At 43.3% G+C, this 12,777-nt stretch overlaps 1 protein-coding gene across 1 annotated transcript in view; it reads left to right on the top strand.

Moving 5' to 3' along the window:
• The window catches only part of AKR1D1 (aldo-keto reductase family 1 member D1), a 35,466-nt gene extending 23,170 nt beyond the window's left edge, over window positions 1–12,296 (top strand). Inside the window, exons 4-9 of the mRNA XM_063323329.1 lie at window positions 2,878–2,955; window positions 5,248–5,370; window positions 7,131–7,240; window positions 7,707–7,872; window positions 8,659–8,741; window positions 12,130–12,296. Of these exons, the coding sequence (XP_063179399.1) occupies window positions 2,878–2,955; window positions 5,248–5,370; window positions 7,131–7,240; window positions 7,707–7,872; window positions 8,659–8,741; window positions 12,130–12,172 (603 nt within the window). The 3' untranslated portion in view covers window positions 12,173–12,296. The remainder of the gene's footprint in view (window positions 1–2,877; window positions 2,956–5,247; window positions 5,371–7,130; window positions 7,241–7,706; window positions 7,873–8,658; window positions 8,742–12,129) is intronic.
• The last annotated feature ends 481 nt before the right edge of the window (window positions 12,297–12,777 follow it).

Below are 12,777 nucleotides of genomic sequence, written 5' to 3'. Positions count from 1 at the left end.
ACTCTGCCCTAGTCTGCAAACATTGGTGCTTTCCTGTTCTGCCCAAAAGCCTTCTAGAAAAACTAGTCTCTGCTTGGAAATCAGTGAAGAACTTGAGACAAAGGTTATGGTCCCACTCTGAAACCAGTAAGAAACATGCCCCAGCGGAGCCCAGCAGTGCAAGCTCTCATAGGGGCTGTTAGGTAGAGCAAGAGGAATCTGTTTTCAGGCGCCACCACTCAGAGGAGGAAAGCCCTACCACGTTTGGGTGGATCAAGAATGGCTGACATTTTGGGGTGACATTTTCCACTGACCTACCAACATTAGCCTGCACCTCCCTGTATTTTTCCTTCACACAGATTCCCCTTTCAGGACTTTTGTTCTTTAGCCCAGCAGTGGTGCTCAGCCCCTCTACCCTAGCAAGGCAGATAACCAGCAGGAACAGGTCTCCTCCAGGCCACCACATGCCCACTGCCTGGGAGCTGGTACCTGCTGGCAGGTTTGCTAGGGGACTCTGCTCAGACAACCGATCCATCAGTAAACAAGTACCTGTGCACTAAATGATTTCCAAATCCATCCCAACTAAATTATTCTGTGATCCAGCAGGAAAGCAGGTGTTTTAGCTTTACGCTGAACAAATCTCATCCAAGTATCTTCTTGTCAGTTTAAGAGAATAAATCAAAACAGACCAATGGCCTCACTATCTGACTTCCTATTGCCTTCTGTTTATACAATAGGCATTCACAAGTTGTTAAAATTGCTCTCTTGTGAAAGCCCGCTTGTCAAAGACCATTTTGTGAAAGCGATGGGGTGAGCAGACCTGTGTTCCTGCATCTGTGTTGGTGAGGAAATTATTATAACGGGAGCAGGGCTTTTCCTTTCAGTGGTTACCGACTGCTGTGTTTTAAATACGCAAGTAAGTTGTCTGGTAGCTTTTGGAACGCCTCCAGACTTTGAACATGACATGATACGATGCGATCCCTGCATAGCGTCAGTGACTGTACGGTATTGTCCCACTTATTTCAGTGCTTGTACGGCAGCATGGTAGGAAGCCACCTTACTTTCAGTGTAAGGTACGTGGCTATCTCCAAGAGAACTGCAAGAGAAGACAACTGACAACAGCATTTGTGGGAATGACTGGTGCGGTGTAGCCCACGAGAACCCAAAGCTGAGGAATGTGATCAACATCTGAAAGGCCTTCTCAAAGACCCAATAATCACCATCAAAACATTGTTTTTCTCTCAGCACTTTATCCCTCTTTACCCATCTGCAGACAGTTTTTCCATTCAGGAACTCCCTTGCTTAAGAAGGTAGCTTGGCAGAGAAAGCATTGCCTGGAGACTATTGAGCAGAGACAACTGTACTTCAACATCTTGTGCAGTTCCCTGGAGGCAGTTCCCTGGAGTGTGAAAATCCACAATAGCTGGCACCACTTATCTCAGTCAAGTTAAATTCATCTTCAAGCACTATTCATCCTGACTTTGTTTGCTTTTTAGAACACAAGTGATAGAAGTAGAGGAAAATGACAAATTAGCTCATGTAATTGCTGCCTGTTGACTATTATTAAAAAAAAAAAGTAATGTTGAACGGAAGTTAATGAATTAGAAGTGGAATAGAATAAAAAGGTCTGGAATTCAGACTCATCCCCTAAACTCAAAGTCATCCAACTGCTATGTGTTGAGCTTGCAGTCCTTGGAGAGTCTGCTGGGATACCATGGGGATAAATGTTTTGTTCCAAAGTACCATGGGGTGGTTTTGTAAATAGGGCTTCTCTTCCTCAAGTTATGATGGCAAACAGTTTGCCTTCTAATAGAAAAGTGTACCCAACGGCCACCTACCTCCTTGTAGTCAAGACTATTTTTTCAGTAAGACACAGCAACAAAGGCAACAAATTGTCTTTGTGGAATTCATTGAGGAAAACCAGCACATTTTGAGGAGACATGCTTATGCCTGTAATTTAGACTTTGGCCTCTGAAATCTGAGGCTGTGTTTTCCTTAGGTTCACTTTTCCCATGAAATGCCTTGAATTTGAACTTCTTGACTGAATTGGGAGGCGCCAGTTACTGATCATATTAGTCACAGCTGCATGTTCCCAAGAAGTTACCATGTCAACATCTTGTACCCAGGCCTTTGAAATGTAGCAGTTTGCAGTCAGATCAAATGTCAAACATCACTGAAGGTTTTTTTATGAAAAAAAAAGTGAAATTGCAATCAGACAAAAGGGAGAGAGGTGTTAATTCATTGCCTGCAACAACAGTGAAATGACCAGCAAATAAGAGAAAGCTGTGCTCATGAGATATCAGCTCATAACTGATCTCTGAAGTCTTGTTTATGGGATAGAGAGATGGGAAGAAAGAGTTCCTAGTACCCAAAGAAAGGTGGATAACACACTTAGGATGCTCATGGCCTGTGCTATAGTTACACATCTAGCTTTTTACTACTAAGTAGTTCTTGGAAATGGTGCCTTCAACTGTTGGGAGCTGGACTGAGCTGGTACTCTTCCCAGGTGCCTAGGACACAAGCAGGATCAGGGGAAGGGCTGGGAAGAAAGGAGGGAAGAAGTGGAAGAGAATACAGGTTGGTACTCTAACCCAGCCCTTTGGAAGTAGACTAGCCCTAAGGATGCATAACATAAAGGTCAAAAGTTTATTGAAAAACAAGGCTATCCAGGAACTCCTGAGTGTACACTCATGTGACAGCTGAGAAGTGTATCCAAGGATGATCTAGCAGTGGAGGATGTGGTAAGCCCAGCATGAATGACCTGTTGAACTTAGGGTGTTTTAGAAAGCCTTTGAATTTTCTTTTTTTGTTTGTTAGTAGAAGAGTCTGTGGAAAAATTTTTGCTCTGAGGAGTGAAATTTTTTCTTCAAAGCACAAAAGTGTGGTTTTACTTTTCAGCCTGGAGATGCAATCTACCCAAAAGATGAAAATGGAAAATTTATCTACCATGAGACAGACTTATGTGCCACTTGGGAGGTAAGCAAACACAACATCCATCCACATATGCTTTAAAAACACAGATCCTCATTCTCAGTTTTACTTGTGACCCTCATAAGCAAAGCTGAGGCATATTGACAGGGCAAATGGATCAAAATTCTACTAGCTCCATGGATAAATTTTACTTCTGTCCCTAAGGATGTTGCTTCTTGCCATCACTTAATTATTTTTATAACAAAATAAAACACTGTTGAAATATCTGACATCCACATTCCTTCCGAGAGTATACTCTACATTTTCTAGTTGAGATGTCTGCAGGTTTTTACCAATCTCACCTCTTTATCAGGTCTTTACAGCAGGAGAATGTTGCAGCCCTAACAAGTGACTGAATCCTCCTCAAAAAAAAAAAAAAAAGCAGCTTTCAATCTTCAAGAATAAAAAAAGCAAAAACAAAACACCGCAAAACACACACACAAACAGAATTTGCCCTAAAGCTCATCATAAAAAATAAAAGGCATCACAAAAAACACCACCACAAAAACCCCAAAACAAGTTCACTCACTTCTAAATTTAATTATCAGCTGAGAATGCAAGGTTTTTCTGCTAAGAAAACTTAGAGGGAAGTAGTATTTGCCTGAAAGATTACATCCTAAATTTGTTTGTGGTGCACCCTAGTCCTACAGCCAAATGTCTCCTTAAGCCTACTGCCACTTAGCTGCGGGATGTCAGGTGAAGCAGAAAGTGAGATCAGCAATCTCCTCACATTCCTGCCTTTCAAAGCCTTGGCCACACTTTAATTGACGGCCAAAGCTGGTCAGCTCTCCTTCTGCACCAGGTCTGCTGCAAAAGCATTGCTAATTCAGCCCAGTTCATACCAAGAGAGATAATGTGGGCTACTACACGCTCCACTTCAACTTACACCATCCAGAGCTGGATAGTTGTGTCCCAATTTAGCTCTACTTGAAGCGCAGCAGATAAAGATGGAGAATAGGTGAAATTCTGAGTGAAAGTTCAGCGTGCAGAGAGCCTGGGGCGGGCTTGGGCTTTCCCCGGCAGCTGAGACATCCAGGCTGGGTCACGGCAGGGAACGGGGACTTCCATGTTCGCTGTTTATGTTACCTTTGTCTTTGGCCGATGCAGTTCATTCCTCTCTTTCGCAGGCTAGTTGCTCCAATGTTGAAAGCAACAGCTGTCCGAACACCGTTATCTTTTTTGACTTCAAGCTGGTGCTTGTTGTAAAGGATATGTTGTAGCAGGTCACCCTCTTCAGCTAAGAAGCCATGAGAAAAAATAGGTGGTGGTGAGTGCCTGCAAATAATAGCATCAATCTAAATAAAACTGGCTAAACTCAATCCAGACCATTTCACTCTCAGCATGGGGCTATCAGGCAAAAATGGCTCCGGATGACTGTATTTGCTGACTTGTCACTGAGTGATACAAAGCATATGAGGCCAACTAGAGGTCATCAAATACACGGTGCCTCTTACCTCCCTGCTTTCAGCTCCTGTGAGACAGAAAGGAATAACAAAACCGGCGAAGGGGCATCCAGCTCCACGGTGGGGTCTGCTCTGCCTCAAACAGTCACTGAATCATTTTTGTGGAGAGTTTCTGGGAGAAAAGGGGAAGACCGTAGGAAAGGACCCTCTTTCCCCTTAACTACCCAGCAGATGAAGCTAATGAAGACCAGGGTGTGTATTCATATCCAGTACGCATAAGACTTTCTCAGCTATTAGGATTTGTCTGAAGTGGAGAATATCTAGAATTCCTGTCTTCTCCCCACCCCACCCACCCACCCCCCCTTTTTTTTTTTTTCAACTTTATACTCTACTGAAGTTTTCTGTGCTGGTTTTGTGATGTGCCTTGCCAGATATTTAGGGAATTTCACTGGATAGAGACTTCATAAGAAAAACTGTTGTACAATCAAAAGGAATAAATTGACTTATCAGGAATGCAATCTGCTTTGTTGACTCTGCCTTCTCCAGCTTTGAGGCAGTGCTAATGCAGCATAAAGTAAGGAAAACTCTTTGAAAGCAGATGTCTGGCATTTAAGTATCTATATCTCAGATTAATCTTTCTGCTCTCCAGACAAACGCTACCCTCACAGGAGGTATAAAACATTAGGATTTGGTCTGGAAAGTGGGTCTACATGGGAACAGAGTTTAGAATAGCAGGGTGGCACCAGCCCTCATGCTAATAGAGCTGTTAGTTCTGCTGCAGCAAAGGATTATCTGCAGTCTCGAGAACGGACTATCTTCCACCTATCTGTAAAACGCATGCTCCGAGGAATCAAGCCAGCATGTGGGACTCCACTGGTCTTTGTTTTCTTTGCAGGCTATGGAAGCATGTAAAGATGCAGGCTTGGCAAAGTCTATTGGAGTATCCAATTTCAACCGCAGGCAGCTGGAGATGATCCTGAACAAGCCAGGACTGAAGTACAAACCTGTCAGCAACCAGGTAGGACTGCAAGCCAAGGGCAGTGCCTGCCATGGGGCCACTACCCTGTAGGGAACGCAGAGGCAACACGTGGCCTAAGCCACCATGTGCAAAAAGGTGACATAGGCTTTGCCACAGATGCTGCCCTCCATACTGTCACGCTTCCATTTCTAGCTTGAAAATATTACTTATCCTATCTAGGCCAAAGATAAATATTTGAAGGTGCTGGAATGATCACTCTCCTCAGTTCCTGCTCCAGGACTATAAAACCGGTGCCTTTGTGCCAAAGCTCTGTAAAAATGTTGAACACTGAGTCAATGCAGATCTTAAGTCTCTGCCATGTACCTTACTTCAAGTCCAAAAAATTCCCAAGGCAAACCATTCGGCGCTAACCAGTCCTCAGGGAAGCCATGTCCATCTCAGCTGACGCCAAACCACACCAACCCTAAGCATCAGGGATCCTGAGTCACCCTAAGCTTCCCAAGTTTAAAAGCCGTTAGAAGTAACTCCTAAATTTTCTGTACCTGCTCTCTTGTGCCTTTCCTATAAGACATCAGTAAGAGTTAGAGGAAAACCTAAATCAAAGAGAAGGCCCCATTAAGTGACTGACTTGAGCTGAACAAGCCCATGAAGTTGATAGGCATGTCCAAGGTAAATTACAGTAGTGGGGCTCACAGAAGGTGATAAGCAGCAGTGACCCATCTGAATGCTCAATACCTTTAACTCTGGCATTTGGCAGCCCACTGCATTTCCTAGAAATCACTGTGAAGATCTTCTGACTCATCTGGCACAAAATAAATATCCACATTAGCAGAATCGGATGAGAGGCCAGAGACGGAGTAGGACCAACTTCCCACCCTCAGCACATGTCCTGGGGGGCTGGCATTGACATGGGGCAGGGCAGGGAGGCTGGCCATAGCCTTCATTACTGTCTTTGGCTGCAGGGAAAGGCAGCCTGTGAAGAGGAAATTCCAGCACCTTTCACTGGTATTAACATGCCCAACGGGTGCAAAAGGCAATTGCTGTTTCTGACATGCACCTAAGACTGCACGGAGCACTGCTGCTGCTCCCTGGAGTCAAGAAAAACCAAGCAAAAGATTAAGCCCAGCTTAGGGCAGCTCGCCAGCAAGCATAGATGTGCCAGCTAACTACGAACTACCTGCAAACAGTGGTTGCTCTGTCACCTTGTAGGCATCCCTTTCCTAGAGACTGAGAACGCAGCCAGAAAATCCCTGCCTGTAAGGGAATCATGCACAGTATTGGCAATGTGGGAGGGCAGAGCTTGTAACAAGGTCATAACCGTCATGGACATGTCTCACCTTTTGCATATCTCCCCCCCACCTTTCCATCTGGGACAGCTTATGCCAACACTTCCCCTAAAAACAACAAATTAGTCACCCTGAATGTAAGAGGTAGAGAAACAAAGATCTGACGCACATGAGATGGGTTGTCTTCTCAGCCTACTTCTCTAGTGAGCTTCCCTCACCTCCATCCCCCCGCCCCTGCCACTTATTGCCACCTTTCTGCTAGGGGCCAACAAAAATTCCCTGCAGCAAAATTAGATGTTGATTGATCTACTGTCTCCCCCCAGAAAATAAACCCGTCATCCAGCAATGTACAATTAGAACAGTAACCACAGATTGAGTCTCCCTATTCCTTAACTTACAGGTATCCTTTCCTGAAAGCATCACCCGGTCTGTAGCTCTCACAAATATTGGGACACCATCTGCTTTTGTATCTGGTCCTGTTGACTAATCATTCTTTCTACATTACTCTTGTAGGTCGAATGCCATCCCTATTTCACTCAACCCAAACTCTTAGAATTTTGCAGACAGCACGACATTGTTATTGTGGGATACAGCCCCTTGGGAACCTCAAGGGATGAAACATGGTAAGTCCCCATGTTATTTTCTAATAGAAGGACAATATCCAGGAAAAGAATAATAGTTCTCCACTGGTGGGTCTCTGTGCAAAATACCTTTGTCCTCATTTCTCAAAGCAGTTTTGAGCTTCAGTGTCTAAATATTACTGTTGTAAATGTAAACTTGCAACACTCCAGCTGCATGCTGTCATCAAAAAATGCCGGGTGTCTGCATAGGAGGTCGCCTTAGGTCTCCTCTAACAGAAAGCAAGTGTCTGTAATTGGGAACGGTGAGGCAGTAGAAACTAAGTCAACATTAGGACATCACTAGGAAGTTGCCTTTGAGAGGCCGCCAACCTAAATGCCAAAGCTTTTCTCCCACCTTTCACAGTACACGTCAAAAAGATGCAGTACTCTGTCCACAAACAAGTCAATGCCTCTGTGTTTCGACACTAAAGAGGGTTTTTTTGGTTTTTTTGTCCCCAATTTTCTTCAGGGTAAATGTGTCCTCCCCTCCTTTGCTGAAGGATCCTGTGCTGAATGCCATTGGCAAAAAGTACAACAAGACAGCTGCACAGGTTGCTTTGCGTTTCAGCATCCAGCGAGGGGTAGTGGTGATCCCCAAAAGCTTCAATCCACAACGCATCAGAGAGAATTTCCAGGTAAATTTGTACTCCAGTGGTGCATGGATGAATCCACTTACATTGGCTTAGCCCCCATAGAAGGCAATTTTCCCATTTCTTTCTGTTGACATTAGGCTTGGCCGTTGTCAAGCTTTTCCACATTTGATGCTTTTTGTCACCATCACTTAAAGGTACCATGATATGTCAATAAAAGAGCAAAGTAGAGGAAATTGTGGTGTCTTTTAACCCTCTGGAGTACCTAAAATTCCAGCTGGTAGCGTATTGCAGAGCAGCAGTTGCTGCAGTGAGCAGCACAAGCGAGATGAAGTAATTCAGGAGGTCAGCAGCCCAAGGGTGCTGGCTGTAGGTGTTCGGGAATGACTGATTTGTTCTGCCCAGTCTTCAGGTATGGGGCATCTTTGTTAGGGAAGGGTTGCTGCATACAGTTGTGCCAGAAATGCTCATAACCACACCAACCAGAAAGCACCTGGCTTGACCACCACACCCAAAAAAGATGAAGCATTTGTTCCCGTGTCCCTTGCAGCACTTGGTTCCCACACTGCTCCCTTCTTCCCCTGCCAATGTATTGCTTTCAAAGCTGGTGTCCCAGTACTTGCCAGACTGCCTTTCTCTTCTTGCCAAAGAGTGTAGGCAAAAGTGACTGACTTATTCATGCCCTTAAGACTTTCCCATAAATTCAAGTGAGTATGAATTTGTGGGGAAGGCAGGGGGGAGGAGAGGGGATTGTAATTCTGAGATCTGGAACATATGAATATTAATTATGACAAGAAATGCTAACTTACTCTTAACATCTCCTTCCATTAGATCTTTGACTTCTCCCTCACTGAGAAAGAGATGAAAGAAATTGAAGCCCTGAACAAAAACGTTCGTTATGTGGAACTGTTAATGTAAGTGCAGGAAGAATCTTAGATCTTCACAGAATTTTCCCGTCTTTTCAGAGGATTTAAAAAAAAAAAAAACAAACAACAAACAACAACTTCCTTTTAATAATTATTTTTGTATTAACAACCTTATGCCATATGTTGTAATGACAGTCTCAGCCACTTAAAAGGTGCAGCATTGCCCCTGTCTAGCAGTGTGGATATCAAAGCTGAAATTCAAATAGGAGCACTTTCTTGTCTTTCCCCTCCTTCCCACCTTCACTTCCAGTACTCAGCAAGCCATTTTGCTGCTTGAGTACAATGGCTTATGGATTGTAAACCTGGTGTTTCCAGAGGCAACCTGTCCTCAATCACCACATAGAAGGCTAAGCATTAAGAACACTCCTACATGAAACTACAGGGCTAATTTAGGGAGAGCTCGCTCCTTCTCACTTAATACTTGGGTCAGAACATCAAAATTTGCCTGCACAACTTCCTCATAAAAGATGATACATCTTAGTGACCACAAGTGGTCAGAAGCTTTGTTTTGGCCTTTCCTCTGATACTGTCTTCTTCAGCAATCTCCCTCTCCTGCCATCAGTTGAGTTGTTCCTTCTTATATGGAAAGCAGAAAACCATGCTGGCTTTTTTGACTGTTAGACCACTTCCTAATTATCTCTTCTGAGAACTAACAAGGTTTGATCTCTTGCTGCTTGTGATCTAAATCTTAACACTCAATTTTGTTTTGCTTCACCTGAAGGGTGTACTACCCCATAAGTCTCAGACTGACCCAACATTTCCTCTTCCAGAGAATGAGGCTGTTTGTTTTTTCTTCAGGCCAAAAGCATCTATAGCTTATGGCCAAACTTTATGTTTTCCCATTTTCAGGGCACTCAATGTGTAGCCAAACACTAGAGATGAATTTCCATGCATTTCTCTTGTTACCTTGGATTAACTGTGTCTTGCGAAACTGTAGCGTGCTCAAGCACTAAAAATAACGAAAAGAAGGATAGCAGCATCAGAAGCACTCTAAAATGTTGACCATTGCTCAAAAGATGGGGAGGAATGTTGCAAAGGAACAAATAAACCACTTACTGTGCTGCATAAATATGCTAGGAAATATGAACTGAGCTAAAAGCATCATAATGGAGTTCTGAAGCTCTGAAGTTCTGGAGAAACTAAAGCTCTGAAGCTTTAGTTTCTTAAAACTTAAAATAGACTTCCATCCACCACTTAGCTCCAGAACGCTTCTCACAAGTGGCCTAGCAAATTCTTATGTGTGTTTTGGTATTTGAATTTGTTTTTTCACAGCGAGGTTGAACTGTAACATCATTTAAACTTGTAGTAAGTGTATACACAAAACAACCTTGGTGCAAATGCAAGAGACTTTTCCAGAAGCAAAGTTAAAGGATGCAAATGACCACAGGAGAAGAACTTTCTAAGCTACCAATCCAAAAGCTAAATAAACTTAATGCTTTGCTTTATTAGACTAAATTTGGTCACAAGAGGCCACTAAGGACAAGGAAAACAGGATGCATAGGATGGGCATTGCCAGCTCTATTTTTCACAGTAGTGCCAAGTTTGGGGAAAATACTTAAATGCAGTCTGACCTCAACTGTGAAAAATGCCTTCTCGGAAAAGTGGTGTTGCCATGTAAGGAGTAGCTAAACATCTATCTGCCTACTACGTGCTCTCGCACTGAAGTGTCTGGAATTGACACTGCAACAGATGAGTTACCAGCCTAAAGAGATTTCTTATTTCATCCAACAATACATATCCAAAAAGGTCAAACCATCATACAGAGAGACTTTGTTTAGTCAACTTCATGCAAAACCTTTGACTGCTGCGATGCAAATGCCAGCAGGAATGGAAAAATACAGCTTTCCTCTGGCTCTTCCAGTTATCGGCTACCGTGGGTACTGTGTGCAAGGCTGTTGTTCTGATGGTGTGAGTGAGCCCGTACAAACAGGATATTGCAATCAGTGGAATAAGTTAACAAGTTAAGCATCTGAGCAGAAAATGGAGATTTTTGTAAAAATATGAGTGCCAAGCTGCACTGACTCCTATGAGTAAGTCATTTTCACTCAAAGGACTCAGGCCTTTGAATGTGTGAGATCTGGTTAGCAGGCATGCTCCATAGATGGAAAACAGAGATTATGACACTGGCAACTCTGACATTGTCAAATTACACTGAAACCAAACAAGCCAAAGTGTTGTGGCTTGTTTTTTTGAACCAGCTCAATCTGTTAATGTGTAAACACTTCAGCTTGGCTGAATATTGGAATGAAGTGTTTTGACACAACCAATTCAAAATGTTTGATGCCTTCCAGTTAGTTAACTTCAATATTGTGAAATGCATCCTTCCCAAACGGGAACGATTCACAGCTGGGATAAATGCCAGTATTTGTTGTGCTCTGCTGTAAGGCAAGGCAGCCAGCTGCCATGGTGCACCTGAGAATGCTCTTCAGAAATTTTGGATTTTGCTAATGGAAAGTGTTTGTCAAGCCAGGGCTTGTGGTTTAGCATCATCTTCTCAAATAAACAAACAAGAAAGCCCACAACAAAAGGCAACCACCTCCCTCTCAAGTCTGCCAATAACGGGCAAACACAGCATTATTTTTTCACCTGCAGTTATCCCTGGGAATTTTCTTCTTGCCTTTTATAATGATCCTGGATCATGCATTTTCCCTGACCACACAGATTTTTAAAATGAAGCCTGAAGCATCTCTACTGTTCATAGAATGCAGCCATGAACATGCCTTTCTCCCCTGAACTGTATCGCTCCAAAGTTTCTTTGTAAATTTTCTGCCACCGGTGCTATTAACCTGGCAGAGCACCTTCATCTAGGCTGAGCTAGAGGACAGCCAGAACTAGTCTAGATATGGCAGCCATTTGGAGAAAGCACCATACCAGTCCCAGACCTGTTCATGCCAGATCTAAGTGCATCAGCCAAAGTAGTCCAGTCTGGTGTCTCCACCTCTTTTTCAAATATAGGCCTTATTTCTGAGGGTCTTTCTGGATATCTGAACGAAGTCTTCCCCTTCCACAATGCACATAGTGAAGCCATCCCTCTCCCCTGCAACATTTCTACTAACCCGAGTTAAATCCACTGAGTTAAATAGTGAGAGTAGCTGACATCAAACCCTTGTTGGCTTTTCCCATCTGTCCTTAAGGTATGCAGTCTGTAGGCCTGAGAAATGGTCTTTCATTGTCCTCTCCTTAAATGCATGGGTTTTACAACTCTGCAGGGAAGAGTATTCAGAGCAGACAGCTTCTGTATAAGCAGAAGAGCCTTCCATGAAGGCCACCTATATATTGCAAGGAAAAGGTTTGCTAGGCACAGGACAACTGCATCAGTGATGTGAGATCCTGTTTCACCCGAGAAGCTCACTTGTTCAATCTGACCTGTCCACAGGTGGCGTGACCATCCAGAGTATCCCTTCAACGATGAATACTGAAAACAAGGTGTATTCAAGCGGGTTCCTAACTCAGTGCCATTAGACTTTGCTGGAGGAGACGCAACGTTTGGTGCTTTGACTTTACGGGAGACTGTTCAAATCAGCATTAAAAACGTGACATTTACTTTCTCTTGTCTTGTCAGTCTCTTATTGCTACTGAAGAGCAAATCTATTCAACCTAACGAATCTCTGGTTTTGGTTTAGGAGACTAACTCAGCATTGAAGCTTCAAAACAGCTGATAAAACTGAAGATTTCCTCTTGAAAACAGTCTCACTAGTTTGTGCCAAATCATTTTCAGTCAATGACACATTCTTCACTGAATTTGAAACAAGAAGTTCTGCTTCAGTAGATGTGAAGCAGTATCATTTTTGTTTTATAGCTCAAGTGAGAGAAAGTTAGGCGTGGAGAACTAATTGGATTTGAGATACGTATATATATGCACATATGTATATTGGTATATAGATAGAGATATATTCACTGCTTCATGCAGTGAAGCCTGTTTCACTCTGACCAGAATATTCTTCAGCTGCATACATGAGCTGCATTCCATAGGTACACCCCAGCTGCCTCCACACGAAACTAGTTCAAGCCCTAGAGCATTATA

Source organism: Chroicocephalus ridibundus, chromosome 1, assembly GCF_963924245.1.
Source record: "Chroicocephalus ridibundus chromosome 1, bChrRid1.1, whole genome shotgun sequence".
Taxonomy (NCBI): domain Eukaryota; kingdom Metazoa; phylum Chordata; class Aves; order Charadriiformes; family Laridae; genus Chroicocephalus; species Chroicocephalus ridibundus.
This window is presented reverse-complemented; position numbering and strand designations above follow the sequence as displayed.